This window comes from Erythranthe guttata, chromosome 10 (genome assembly GCF_056151865.1).
Source record: "Erythranthe guttata isolate IM_541 chromosome 10, IM_541, whole genome shotgun sequence".
Lineage (NCBI taxonomy): Eukaryota > Viridiplantae > Streptophyta > Magnoliopsida > Lamiales > Phrymaceae > Erythranthe > Erythranthe guttata.
In genome coordinates, this window is record NC_142542.1 from 3,940,139 (window position 1) to 3,953,228 (window position 13,090).

The 13,090-nt window shown below is 28.9% G+C and overlaps 1 protein-coding gene across 1 annotated transcript; it reads left to right on the top strand.

Annotated features, from left to right (window-relative positions):
* Positions 1-3,737: 3,737 nt before the first annotated feature.
* LOC105949933 (uncharacterized) lies at positions 3,738-5,028 on the top strand. Its single transcript, XM_012973239.2, has one exon. The coding sequence runs from the start codon at positions 4,037-4,039 to the stop codon at positions 4,661-4,663; it is 627 nt and encodes a 208-aa protein (XP_012828693.2). The 5' UTR covers positions 3,738-4,036; the 3' UTR covers positions 4,664-5,028.
* Positions 5,029-13,090: the final 8,062 nt, after the last annotated feature.

A 13,090-nucleotide genomic window follows, 5' to 3' on the forward strand; every position in this document is an offset into this window, starting at 1 on the left:
CAGTTTCATTTATAAATACAATAATGTTTTCTCAGGCTACTTTTCTATTTCACCACGAAAATTTTCAAATTTCTAAATTAAGGTATCTATGTTGATAGAAAAGGAGTAGAGTTGTACATGGATCGGGTCGAGTAATTATCGGTCAATTATCTATCAAATATGACCACTCAATTTTGTCGAATATTGACAATCATTACCGGTCCGACCAAAATGCGTCGGACAGTGGCGGATCTTTGAAGGGGCAGGCGGGAGCTGTAACCCCCCCCCCACCCCCCCCCCCCAAGAAAAAAAAGAAATTCTTTTTAGCTATTTTGTAGTTATTTTTTTTGAATATTAGTCCCCCCACAATTGTTTTGTAAATATATTTCTTAACCCTTCAATATTTTGTTTTGTCACCATAATTTTATATAAATTATATATACACACATATATATATATATATACATATATATATTATATTTAATATAATAATATAACATAAAATGGTGAAAACTAGTACTATTTTTAATAAAAAAATTATAATTATGTATTTATTTTTTATTCTTTTATTAATACCTTTAAAAAATAAAATGGAACGGTGTTTTGAACTACTTAAATAATTAAATGCAATACATTATTAGAATGATTTGGATTAATTAGTTTTTTTTTTATGCTTGAAATATGACAAGATTATAATATGTACTATTTGAATTAAAATTTAACAATATAAACTTCTTTTTGCAGTGTTTTGTGAACCTAATTTTTTTTTTCGGTGCGCTGCCCCGAACCCCGATAATTTAACACCCCCCCCCCCCCCCGCTAACTTTTCATCCTGGATCCGCCCCTGGCGTCGAATATTAGATGGCGACTTTGTCAGACTTTATCGGGTTTGGCTTTGGGTAAACAATGGGTCAGTTAGTTGTATTATTGGCCATCAATTTATTCAATTTTTACTTTATAATGTTTAAAAATAAATCATAAGATATTTAGATAAACTTTTGTCTTAGTCAATTATATTTGAATCTCACAATATATAGGTGAAAAACACACTTAACCAAGTAATTTGTTTAAGCTCGGCCAAAATTTTTTTACAACAAAAATCAATTTCGACGGTTGATTACTTATGGAGTTTTTAATTTGGAGAAATATCTACGATAGTTCATAATTTAGTTATATTTTCATTAAAAAAAACCTTTTTTTTTATCAAAAGAACCCGCAACTATATATATGAACTAAGTAAACTTTTGTCTCAGTTAATAGTACGCAAATGTCAAGATATATGGGTGAAAATCGCACTTAGCCAAGTTATTTGTTTGACCTCGATCTAAAGTTTTGACAAGAAAAAATATTTCATGTTAATTACACTATATTCTTACCCTATCAGGATTTAAACTATGCGCTACATCGAGTGAAATTCAACCGATCAATCGTTACCATATATTTACACACAAACGCATATTGTTATGTATAAATCAATATAGAAAATTCACGAACGTAATCTTCAGCAAATGTACCGTAGAAATAACATAACGAAAGCTCATCTATTATTGGGGGCAATAATTTTGATGGAACCCTACATTGCAAAAAAAAAAAAAAAGGCAAGAACAATCAATACTCAATAGGGCCAAGAGCCAATCGGATAATGACACGTTCCCCAAATGAGAGAATCAAAAAATTAATCCAAATATTTGAAGTGTTGGAATAGGTGAGCAAGTGGTACACATATATTAAATTGTATCATTGAATTGCATTAAAACACCTGCATGCAGTAGTTTTTGCTACATTTTTTTATTTTTTGGTTATTAATATTTCAAATCCCAACGTCTATCTTTTCCCACCAAAGAGAACTATAGCTGCAGACTCGGGGTTGACATTTTGACCAAAATCTATTTTCTCTTCTCACCCAAAATCTGTCTTCATCTACTATTAAAATTGAAACACATTTCAAGAAATTAAAATATAATTAGGACACAGAAGACAAATAATAGTACTTGTATAAGTTTTTACGTTAATTTGTAAAAAAATTCCCCTTATAATCCATTTTCTCAAAAAAAAAAAAAAAAAAAACTATAAAACTAAAAAACAAAATTAATGATTTATTTTATTAAATAAATTGTAATTTCAGAAACAAACGTATAAATTAATTTCAAAATCCCATCTAATTAGTCTCATGTGTATGTACCTAACTTATCTTTTTATGATGTAAGATGTTAATTATTTTATTATTAATTCTAATGATTGAACTTAAATCATTAAAAGAATATACCATAAGAACATAACCTAATTTGAGATGTTAACTATTACCAGGTAAATATCATTGTAAAGATTTCGAATAAAATATAATAGACAATACGGTAAATTACGATCACTCCTCAGATAAGATTAAATTACGAAAAAATCTCTCTTATTTGGGTAATTACAACCACCCTCTAACCTATGAATCTTCTTAAAACGTCCACCCTTACGGTGTCAAATTAGTGAAATCTTCTAGATTATATGGAATATTCGAAAGTTTGAAGTAAGATGATCATAAGATGTATTTTTTGGCTTGTAATATCAGATTGTGGTGCATCAGAAATGACATTTTTGCACTAAACGAGTACAAGCTAGAGAACATTCCGCGGAATCTAGAAGATTATGTTTAATTTGACACCATTAGGGGGGAAGAGTAAGGAGATTCATAGTTGAGGGTGTAGTTGTAATTACCTAAACATAATAGATGTTTTCATAATTTGAACTTACCTCAGGGGTTGGCTGTAATTCGCATAGGAGGGGTGGTTGTAATTACCAAAACCTGAGGGGGTTTTCGTAATTTGACCATAAGTCAGGGGATTGACCAAAAGAAACCTCGAGCTCGACTCGTCAGAAAGCTCGAGTTTGAGTTCGAAAAACTCATCGAGCTTACGAGTGCAACTCAATTACGAGCCCTAATACCGACCATATACGGTATGATTTTTTAGAGAATCTTGTTTATTAGATTTAATATTTCTCAAAAAATATCAATTTTACCGTGGCAGATGTGACATTTTTTTATGCTACTTTTTAAAGATAAAAATTACCCTCTTACGCGTAATGATAATACTAAAAAATTGTAAAAGTGTTAATTAATAATAATAATAATAATAAAGTGTTTGAACGAAGATCCCTGTGAGCAATTTTTGCCTTTAAAAATTAACATAAAGAAATGTCATCTATATGGGTAGAGTTGACATTTTCCGAAAATATTCCTTGTAATTAAAAAAAAAATACGTGAAAAATCACACTACAATAGGGTAAGTGTAAAATACAAACAAACATCGTAACTGCAGATATAAGATCGAGTTTTTTTCGTTATTTAGCCTAAGTTTTTTAGGACTATTGTAATTTATCCTCTACTTAACTACAATTTACTCGAGTCTTGCACATTCCATGACAAAGGGTAAAACAGACAAAGCAAAGCACAGAGAGAGAGAGAGGGAGAGAGAAAACTTGAAGTAAATTGTAAATTAATTTATTAAATACTGACAAAGTGAAGCTTCTTAGTCCTGCGCATTAGATCTGAAGCGTTGATTATAATCATGTGGCTGATATTAATTTGTTACTTAATTGATCCCCAGATCATCATGCCTACTGTCATGTCAGGTTTCCTCCCTTTAATTAATTTTTCCTATATTATTATTATATATATTTCTTCTTTATACCTTATTATTATTTTAAGCTATTATAACTAAATACACCCTTTTCTTTAATACACACTCATATCTTCCCCCATTCACTCCTCCTTAATACCAATTTGCAGATAATAAAGATGTTGACTTTCAACGCTTACCGTCACACGCCTGTTACGCATCATTAGTGCATGACTGTGAGTCAAAACGCGGTGAGGTTAGCGCGGGGGTGGGTCCCACAAGAGCGCTCACATGCAGAGTTTTATATATTAGAACAGAATCATAATCATTTTCATCATTCCCCAACTCCAATGCATCACAATTCACACACCACTTTTTTTTCTAACTGAGAAAAAGAAAAATTAAAAATAAAAAATAAAAATTCACACACACTGAGCGTGTAAATTACAATGTCAATTAGCAGCAAGAAGAAGTACATTCTGAACGCGGTGAGCGTGGGGTGCAGCAGCAGCTGCCGGAGGCCGAAAATCTCCGCCGTGTTCAACCCGCGGCCGAGGGCGGCGGGAGGCGGCGGGGGACGGAAGAAGCCGAGCCACCGCCACTACTCGTCCTCCAGCGCCTACTCCTGGGACACGACGACGACCACGTTCTCCTCCGCCGTGGAGACGCCGCAGGGGGGCGGCTGCGGGGACTCATCGGACACGGACTCCGACGTGAGGAGCCTGAAGGCGGTGCAGGGATTCGGGAGGATCGGCGGGTCGAGCGTGGCGGTGGAGAAGGACTCCGACGACCCGTATCTGGACTTCCGGCAGTCGATGCTGCAGATGATTCTGGAGAAGGAGATATACGCGAAGGACGATCTGAAAGAGCTGCTCAACTGTTTCTTGCAGCTCAACTCGCCGTACTACCATGGCATTATCGTCAGAGCTTTTACGGAGATCTGGAACGGGGTTTATAACTCGGCCGGGTCCGGATCCGGATCCGGATCCGGGTCACACAACTTGCATGGAAAGTGGATGATGTCACGTGCCGCCCTTCATTACACTCCTCCTGCTGACTGGTTTTGTGCTATATGAAAAAATCCTTGCATCTTTAATTTTATAATAATAATAATAATAATAATAATTAGGGCACTAGTGTGTGTGTGTGTTCGGGGTACTTAATTAGGGATAATAGGAATTATTATTAATTAACCCGAGTATTTTTTAGTGGGTTTCAATGTTTTAATTAATTAGGTTGTGTTAATTAGGAAGCAGAGATTTGGGTTTTCACAGACTTTTTGACATTTGACCTTTATTTACTCTAGTGGGGTGGTGCATTGTCAAAAATTCTGTGAAAATTTGTAATCTTGTACTTAGTGCTTACTAACTTATAATTAGTGAATGCATTTGTGCTCTGTTTGTATTGATTTTTATATGTCATAAATTTGAAACTTTCTATTGGTTCTTGTTTTTTTTTCCTTTTCTATTTTTCGGGAAATATACATTATTAGTTAGGGTAATAATTAAATTAATGATAAGAAAAATAAATATCCTAGGTTTATAAATTATAATGCTTTAATTTTTGAAGTGAAAATGCGGATATATATTTTTGGTCATCTCCTTGGATTTAATTGATTAAGACAAAAAACGTGAAAACACAAAGCAGAATATAGTGACGAAAGGTCATGTATTTAGTTTTTTGGGGTTCTTTGTTGGCATCTTGTATATCACATATTTTAAGTTTTGTTTTTACAATATTTAGATATAAGCAACTATATATTGATCAGCATAGAATGAGATTAGGGGATTATAAATTATCTAAGAACGTTGAAAGAAAAAAAAAACCGTAAACTGAAGAAACAAACCAACGGAGAAGTTATGAGTATCTGAACTCCAACGAATGGGGGCGGAAAGCTCAAGTTTATGTTACGGATCAATTTTCTATGTCACGTTTCCTGTCTACAAAACTATTGGTTGTGGCGTCAACAGTTCAGCACAAATAACTCGGAGTCCTAGATCTAAACAAAATCACTCGGATCTTGCTCTCACCCTATACCCACAACCTTACAGAATTTGAACTCTCGTGTTTCCCACACTCATAAGTGGATCTCACTCGCTCTTCAAATAACATAGATCTAGAAAGTAGGTTAAGATTCAAATTAGTTACATGTGTATTTCTCTCACTTCTTATCTCTCTCTCTCGGAAACTAACAATATATATATATAGATGGGTAAAGAAGAATTGTCTCCAAGGGCGAAGACAGTTTAGGTATATCCATCGTCATCGTCAATGAGAGTGTCGTCGGAAGCAAACAAGAAGAATTGAAAGCACGCGGTAGTACGGCGCGAAGAGAGAGATCCTAAATTAGAGCAAGAGAGATAGAAAGACGGACGAGGGTTAAGTAACTCGAATAAATTCTGGATCAAAAGATAAGAATCAATGATGCATTGAAAATCTAATAATTTCTCAAGCTTTGACCAAAATTTGGACGGTTGTGATGTTGATCTAATATTTTTGTTGGGCTTATGGGGAGAAATGAGTAAATAGACTGAATTAAATAGTCCATTTGGCCCAAAATCCAACAGTATATGTCATTAATTTATAATCCAGTTCATTCTAAGATCTTAAAACAAAAATCAATTTAAAATACTTTAATCTCGTATTAGAATAAATTCGAATGGAACAATTAGATCATTATTTGGGCTTAACACAAGGCCTGCTCCCAGCTTTAGTTCTTTTACGTGGGACGAACCATAATTATTTATTTGGGCCGAACTATAACTAAAGTCGCAACCATTGGAATTATTCCTAAATGAAATGATAAACGTCTGACGCTTTTAGTAAGGGGACGGCTAAAACAAATACCGTTTATTTCTTATTTCAATACCACCAACATAAAAAATAGAAAATTAATAGGTAATGACATTAATATCCTTAATAAAATAAATATCACACAAGTTTTGTGTGTGGTATTGATTTTCATTAAGCGTAATAATGTCATTAGCTATTTATTATCTATTTATCTTTTATTTTTGGTATCATTTGATATACACCTAGGGGTGCAAGTTGGAACGGAATTTCCAATTTCCGCCGGTTCCGATCCGAAAAGTTCCGATTTTGGAACAACTTTTTTCATTCCGATTTCCGAATTTTTCCGATTTTTTTGGATTGGAATTGGAATTATATAAAATATATTTGGAATTTCCGATTTCCGATCCGATTTAATTCCGATATTATTTCCGATTTTTTTCCGAAAAATACACCTATAAATAACATATTTTATATTATACTTATTTTCCAAAACAATACGCCTATAAGTTTTGTTTTAGGATTTTGACATAATGAATTGTTGTTAAAAGTTTTATTGGATATTATGTTGTGTTTATATTTATTTATTTTTTTTGAACTGAAATTTAGTAATTATTAGTTTTACTTTTATCGATGTGGATGTTCTTATTTTTTAAAAAATATGAACATCCTAGAAAATTTGGGCTAAGTTTTGAAATTTTAAAGCTTATGTGATTTCCGATTTTTTTCCGAAATTCCGAAATTTCCGGGTCTTTTGGAATTGGAATGAATTTTTAGATTTCGAAATTTTTGGAATTGGAATTGGAATCGATTTTGTACTTCCGATTTTTTTTGGAAATTTTCCGAAAAGGCTAATTCCGATCCGATCCATCCGATTTTCACCCCTCACCCCTCATATGGAAATATATAGGGATAGGTCCACCCCTACAATTATTCCTTTGAGATACCCCCTTGAGAGGGAGAGAACGGCGCGGTGTGGGAACGTGTGAGTGATAAGAGATAAGATTAGGAGGTTAGGGCATATATTAATTAAAACTAAAAGGATAAAATATGTACTTCAAGTTGTCTATGGGGTTTCACTAATTAAGATCAGAAATTTGAGTTTTTTATTAGGAAGGAAATATTTATTGGGCATCCATCCTCATATATATTTTCAAAACTAGGGGGTTATCACTCATTTCCTCTTTATTTTTTATGTTATTGGTATTGAAGTTAGAAATAAACGGTATTCATTTTAGCCGCTCCCTTTTAATAACTAAGACAGTTTTCATACAAAAATTAATTCTTATCTTCAACATCATTGTTTCAGATTTCGGTAATTCCACGTCGCTTACACTTTCAAAAGTCCCCTTTAGCTATTTTCGAAATGCTTTTGAAAAATTTATAGAAAATTTAGATGAGACAAAAATTGCGAGATGAACCAGTTTTCTTGGAATTGATGTAATAAACAATATTCTAGTTCGCACAATTTTATATGTTTTTTCCATTTCTATAAATTAATCTATATATAATATAAAAAGAGAATCTATGCCCCTCAATGATTGACATGTGGCAAATGATGATGTCATTTGTCAAAATTGCTTAGTTGGAGTTCAATTGATGAGGTGGATTCTTCAATTGATTATGTGTCATTTTTATTTGGGTATGTTTTTAAGTTCTTTCCTATTTCACATTTACACAATCATTTAATAATTACCACATATTTATATATAATATTTCAGGAATTTAATTTCCTATCATTTCTAAAAATATTATATTTTTTATAGTTTTAATTTTCTGAACTATATTTTTCGTCTGTTCTTTTTTTTTTTTAATTCAGAACACTCAATTTTTTAACGAGTATTCGATTTTTTATATCATATTTTACACAGTATTTTTTTATAGCGAAATAATTATTATTATATTTAATTATCTATACACGGTTGATTAATTGTTTTTATCTCACGTTTTTAATTTAATTTTCCGAAATATATTTTTCGAATGTCTTTTTTTTTTAAATAGAACACTCATTTTTTATGATATATATTTTGGAATTTAGTTTTTTTAATAATAATATTCGAAAATAATAATAATAATAATACTAATAATTATTATTTTTACAAATCATTAATAATTATTAATCACTATACATGGATTTTTTTTGTTTAAATATTTTGCCAACTTAATGTATATGTATTAATTTAATTTTATGAATATTAATAACTAAACAACATTTAAAATTTGAAATTAAAATTTTTGTATTCCAAATTTTGAATTTCAAATATTTTTTTACTATAAATTATCAATCATTCCCCAATTTTATGTCATATAATTTGATTTCTTACCTATTTAAGTTGATTGGTTTTGATTCATATGGTTAATTCATGGAAAATATCTAATCAAATAATTGGTAAGATTATAACATTAAATGTGTATTTCCATAAGAACTTACTATTTATTTTTTTATTATATAAAATTCAAGTATAAATACCCCTCATTCCAATCCATTTCACTCACTCATACTCTCCACCCGAATTTTACACTCGCATAAAAATAAAAAAAATAGGTCAGCCCGAAATGGCTGCAAAGAGGAAATATTGTATTTTTTTGTTGTTAATATATTCATAGTTTTACATGTTCTTTATTTCATTATTTTGATATAATGTCTGTGTCTAATGGTTATTTACACATATACATGTATTTAGTCTAACATGTTATTTGTTGTTTGTTTATGTTATTTTTGTAGATATTATGGATAATATCGACATATGGGCTATGTGTGACGACATTGGTTGCGTCAAAGGAATAGAAAGAATTTCGTGAATCTCATATGAATTGTGCGAGAAAAAATACTCATTTTTTTCAATCCTTAAAAGACCGTCATCGAAGTGATAAATGTAAAACATTATATGCAATTATCAATTTTCTATTCTTTATATATGTCTGTAATTATTTTTAATATTGTTTCATCAAGCTCATTTAGTATATGGTTATATATGCAATTTCGCTCTTTAAAATTTTATATATTTCATTTTTTAATTCGTGTAAAGTTGGATCATCTGTCGTTTTTGTTTTTGGAAACTTATTGTTTTCGTCTTTTTTTCTTAATTTGTTTCACTTAACTACATTGAAATGTTGAGTGCTAATATATTATCACTAATTCATTATATAGTAATTATATTGTTTTATAATTGTACATTAATTTAGTTTATTAATGCATTATTATATTAATGCAATGATAATATGTCAATTAATGGAATAAAATATTGTATTGAGTTGTCCTTTTTATATACTCAATCTTAGGAAATTATAATATATTAATTGAATAGTAATATGTCAATTAATGGAATGAAATATATTTAAATTGTCATAAATAATTTAATAAATGGTATATATAAGTAACATATTTCAATATTATTCCATTAAATATTTAATGAAGTAATAAAACGCATTATTAACTAGATTTTTATTTTTTATTACATTTATTACGAATTAATTATTTTAATAATTTTTAATTATATAAATTACTTTATTTATTTAATTTTCCTAGCATTTTTCATTATGATTTTTTTTTTGTATTTTCGATAATGTTGTAACATAAGTATTTGTAATGATTATTTTGCATATCAACTTATACTTTAGAGAAGGAAAAAAATAATGTCTTACATTAGCATAAAATAATAATTTGATTTGATTTGTTTGATATTCTTGTTAAAAGTATTGATTTTAAGGATAAGATTAATGACTTGATTTCATTTGTTTGATATTCTTATTTAAAGTATGAATTTTAAGGATATGATTGATCACTGATTTTATTTGTTTATTTATTTTTTGTTATGTTTGTCTTTGTTATATACAAATTGATGTTATTTAGGTTTCTATTTATTACTGTATCAAATCAATGTGTGTATTATGCTAAATAAATTATGAGCATAATATTTTATACCTAATAAACACGTAAAAGTGGTAATATTTTAAAAGCCATGTTATATTAAAATTGGTTACTTTTGTTATGTTTCCTTGGTTATGTTATTTCTGATTCTGATTAATTTATTACTATTTAATGTTATTATCAAATCAATACATGTGATTTGAATAATTTTTTTAGTAACCCCTAACAAACGCATTTATTTATTATGCATCTCAATAATTTCGGATTCTTATTAATTCTAATTGTTTGAATTTGTTTGATTTGTTCTAACCGAGTAACACAAAAAATAATAAAATATATTGTTTGCTTAAAGGTATTTTATTAACTTATTTAGTATGTGAAAATGAAGTATAAAGACCATCAACACAAACTGATCATTTATCTCATTCTTTCTCAACACGTTTTGTTATGATCATGCTAAACCAAGGTCCTCACCTTAAAACTTTTTTTTCTTCATATTTATGTTTTGTAATTTCATAATGCGATCAGTATTGTGCGATGTGCATGCTCGCTTTGAAGCATTTTATTTATCGCCAAGTGTTTATTACGTTATACGTTTATTATGTATGCGTATGTATAATAATCTAACAAATCATTGTTTTGCTTTCCTTTTAATTTTCAGATCCATGGATAACATCGTGTGTGCTATATGCGGCGACGTCCGCAAGGGAGAAGCATTGTGGCGTTGCGTAGAATACAAATATATGATTTAGATATATTATATGGATGGGTTTTAAAAACTTTTACTTCTGGTTTTCCATCTTTGATTATACATTCAATAATTGTAAGTTTAGTTTCGATGAAGAAGTTGAGTTTAATGAAGGTGATAATGTAATAAAAAAATACTAAAGTAACTCATGTATGTATTTCGTTATTTGTAATAGAGATTCTTATATAATTTGTTGAATATGTTTAAATAAATCTTCTTTAGTGTTTATATTTTTATGTTACAATATTAATTTGTACGTATCGTAATAATTCTTTTATTTTTATCATTTTTTAATATTTATGTAAAATATTATTAGTTTGTACGTTCATAATTTTTTTTTTTTGCTGTTAATCTTTTGAATCTTTATGTACATACATGACATTAGATTCACCCTTCTTCATTCACTGTAATTCCAATATTATGATATATTAGAAACATTGTGCCTAGATGTATTTGTGACAATATTTGATTTTGTATGTTTTGAAATAGGAATAATTATTTATGCAAGCATATTAGGATTTAGAAGTAATGTTTTTGCAGAAAAACCTATACTAACTAGAGAAATATATAAATTATATAGCATTCTACATTGATCGGGGAAGGAAAAAAACACATTAAAAATAATGTGTGAAATATATAGTAAAATATACATATGTGAAAATCGATGTTGTCAATCCAACGAGGACATTATGTGTGTGTATTCTTTGGATCATTAAAAACATTTTAGAGAAATTATCTCTTTCCCTAAAACAAAATGGTTTGATATTCCAATGAAAATAAATCGACGTACAATATTACGAGATTGATTTTTATGAAGTAGGTCTCGATTACGGATTTGTTGAGATTGCAAACTGAAATTTGAGGAAGATCTCTATGAGTATGAGTATTAATATTAGTATTAGTAGTAGTATTAGTATTAATATTAGTATTAGTATTAATATTATTATTAGTTTTAGTATTAGTATTAGTATTAGTATTAGTATTAGTATTAGTATTAGTATTAGTATTAGTATTAGTATTAGTATTAGTATTAGTATTAGTATTAGTATTAGTATTAGTATTAGTATTAGTATTAATGTCAATCTCAATATCAATATTAGTATCAGTATATACCAATATCAATATTAGTATCAGTATTAATAACAGTATCAATATCACTATGAGTATGAGTATGCATGAGTATGAGTATGAGTATGAGTATGAGTATGAGTATGAGTATGAGTACGAGTATAAGTATGGGTATAAATATCAGTATCAGTATTCGTATCAGTATTAATATCAGTATAAGTATCAGTATAATATCAGTAGCAGTATCATCAATAGTATCAATATCAATATCAATATCAGTATTAGTATTAATATCAATATCAATATCAATATCAATATCAGTATCAATATTAGTATTAGTATTAGTTATATTAGTATTAGTATTAGTATTAGTATTAGTATCAGTATTAGTATTAGTATTAGTATTAGTATTAGTATTAGTATTAGTATTAGTATTAGTATTAGTATTAGTATTAGTATTAGTATTAGTATTAGTATTAGTATTAGTATTAGTATTAGTATTAGTATTAGTATTAGTATTAGTATTAGTATGAGTATCAATATCAGTATCAGTATTAGTATCAGTATTAGTATCAGTATCACTATTAGTATTAGTATTTATCAATAACAATATCAGTATGAGTATGAGTATGAGTATCCATATCAGTATCAATATATGTATCAATATCTATATCTATATGAGTATTGGTATGAGTATTGGTATGATTATTGGTATGAATATTGGTATGAATATTAGTATCGGTATTAGTATTGGTATAAGTATTAATAATAATATTAGTATCAGTATCGGTATCGGTATCAGTATCAATATGTGTATGTGTATCAGTATGTGTATTAATATTCGTATCAAATTAATATCAGTATCAGTATCAATACCAATATCAATATTATTATCATTATTAGTATTATTATTAGTATTCAAATTCATATTAGTCTTGGCCTATTAGCATTAACATTAGCATTAGCATTAGTATTAGTATTAGTTTTCTTATTAGTATTGGCTTATTAGTTTAAACATTAAATATT

Bases quoted from the DNA above. Each gene is read 5' to 3' on its own strand.
- LOC105949933 (XM_012973239.2), top strand. From the start codon at position 4,037: ATGTCAATTAGCAGCAAGAAGAAGTACATTCTGAACGCGGTGAGCGTG.